Genomic DNA, 2,327 nt, shown 5'->3' on the forward strand with positions numbered 1-2,327 from the left:
AGCCTGGGGGAGAAGGAGAAGCCGAGCTAGCGGAGCCGGCTCGGGCTGGCTCGCCTTCCACCGGAGCCGCAGAGACTTTAAGGAAGTGGCAGCAGCCCTGGGTGGTTTCTCTTTCCTCCCCCGTCGGTGGCCCGTTTATCTCTGGTGACAGCCCCCGGAATTGGAGCAGGGCTTGCAGAGGCAGGCTGGAGGCAGCCGGAGCCCGGCAGGGTCGGCCTCGGGCGCGGGGGGCCGGGGGACCCCCGATTCCTCTTTTTCCTGGGTGGGAGGAGACGGGGGTGTGCGAGGGGAGCCGCTGAGAGCAGCCCAGGCAGGAGAGCGGGGAAAGCTCTCATAATGGACCCTTTCATGGCAAGCCTGTGGCCAGCTTCCAATATTGACTCAGGGGAGGCCGGCACGCTGGTGTAGGCCTGCTCGGCTCCCGCGCCCCCCCCTCCCTCCCTCCTTCCCTCGCTCTCTCAGCCGCTGCCCCCAGCCCCCTTCAGAGCTGCCGCCGCTGCGTGGGACCCGCCAGCTTCCTGTTTGGCCTCTGCCTGCTGCGGCTCCAGCGGCCATGGAAGAAGAGGAGGAGGCGATAGGCTTTCTCGACAAGGTCCTGGAGGATGAAGATGTGTTTGTCTTGGAAGAGTGTGATCTGGGGACCCCAACCAGCCCGGACTCGGGCTCCCCGTTCCTGGTGGCAGTGAAGGTGGGAGCATGACGCAGACGCAGCCCGAGTACCCGTCAGGGCAGGGGAGGGAGGGCCAGGACGGGAGGGGTGGAGGAGGCTTCCCGGGCTAGCCTCGAGGAGCCGATTGTGTTCACGCTCAGGGCATGGGGAGAAGCGCCGGCCTTTCGCAGCAGCCCCAGGGCTCCACGGCAGGGACCAGCAGCCGGCCAGCTGGCCTGGGCAGAGGAGGAGGGGGCCTGCTGGGGGGGGCAGGGGCAGAAGGGTGGAATGGAGCGAAACATGCCTCTCCCCACCGGCTGTTGTCCAGGGGAGCGGCTGCCTGCGCCCCCGGGCCAGCTGGCCTGGGGGTGCCCTCCATGGGCCCTGTTGCTGTGGGAGGCCTGCGAAAGCCCCTGCCCAGCAGAGCTGGCTGGCATGGGTCTGGGAGAAGATGATTCACTGGCCTCCATGGTAACAGCAGTGCTGTGGCTCTGGCTAGGGGGCCAGGATGTGGGGCTGACAGAATTCCTCCAGCTTGGAGCCTGGAGCCTCGGATGAGGCAGGACCCGGCTTGGTGAGCCCACAAGGCCCAGGTGACTAGGATGGCTGGGAGGAGAGGCGTCCCCAGTGCTAGCTGAGCCGGCTCAGGACCCACCTTAGTGGGGAGCTCTCGGACCTCCCTGCTGCCACTCCCTTGGGCTCGTCTCTGCCCTGGTGGGCCTCTATTTCACCTCACTGTAGAACGGGGAGGCACAGTGTCCTGGTGGCCAAGGCAGGCCTCAAAGCCAGGAAGACATGAGTCAAGTCCTATCTCTGGCACGTTACTAGGTGTATGACTCTGGACAAGTGACAAGACCTTTTAGGGCTGTGCAGAGCAGGTCTGGTCTATATTGGTGAACGGAGTTTTCCCACTGGGAGTTCTCTATCTCATGCAAATAAAGGTCCAGTTCCACCCTTCACCCCCTACCCCTACCCCAATTCATTTGGCCTCCAAGCTACTTGGCACAATGGAAAGAGCACTTGTTGACTCTGGGTTCAAATTCTGCTTCTCACGCTTAATGCTCGTGTGGCCATAGACAAGCCACTTTACATGACTCAGTTTCCTCATTTGTAAAATGAGTGGTTGGACTCGGTCTTCTCGGTCCATGAGCCTTTGATCTTTGACTCTCTCGACCTCAGTTTCCTCTTCTGTCAAATGAAGGATTTGAGCTAGACGGCTTCAGAGGTCCCTTCCTCCCTAGATCTAGGATCCTGCGATCCTTGGCAGTGTCCTTTTTGCAGCCCAGGCAGACCTATCTAGGGGTGCACCTGCTCCCCATTGGCCTCACCTATAGCAAATCCCTCCAGCCCTGTTTTGATGGATTATCCAGTGCCGGGGTGGAAGAGAAAGGGGTCGGCGCTCCCCCACCTTTCTCGCTTGTTTGTCCTTGCCTGATTGCATCAGCCTCCATGTCTGTCTGCCCTCCTTACCCCCTCCTAGCCTTGTGCCAGGCGGAGAGGTGATGCCAGGGCCTCTGGGGGCTTTGAGCAGGAGCAGCGACTGCCCTTCCGCTTTCTCGCCTGGGCCCACCTCTTAGAGCATGTCTAACTTTAGCATTTTGGGTCATTTACTTTCTCTTCTGTGGCCGCTGGGGTGGGAGGAGGGGGCATGTGTGGTGGGTGGGGGTGGGTGGGAGGG

At 61.7% G+C, this 2,327-nt stretch overlaps 1 protein-coding gene across 1 annotated transcript in view; it reads left to right on the forward strand.

Annotated features, from left to right (window-relative positions):
* The first annotated feature begins 553 nt into the window (after positions 1 to 553).
* The window catches only part of ABR (ABR activator of RhoGEF and GTPase), a 144,708-nt gene continuing 142,934 nt past the window's right edge, over positions 554 to 2,327 (forward strand). Inside the window, exon 1 of the mRNA XM_044675598.1 lies at positions 554 to 688. Coding sequence (XP_044531533.1) covers positions 554 to 688 — 135 coding nt within the window. The remainder of the gene's footprint in view (positions 689 to 2,327) is intronic.

This window comes from Gracilinanus agilis, chromosome 4 (assembly GCF_016433145.1).
Source record: "Gracilinanus agilis isolate LMUSP501 chromosome 4, AgileGrace, whole genome shotgun sequence".
NCBI lineage: Eukaryota > Metazoa > Chordata > Mammalia > Didelphimorphia > Didelphidae > Gracilinanus > Gracilinanus agilis.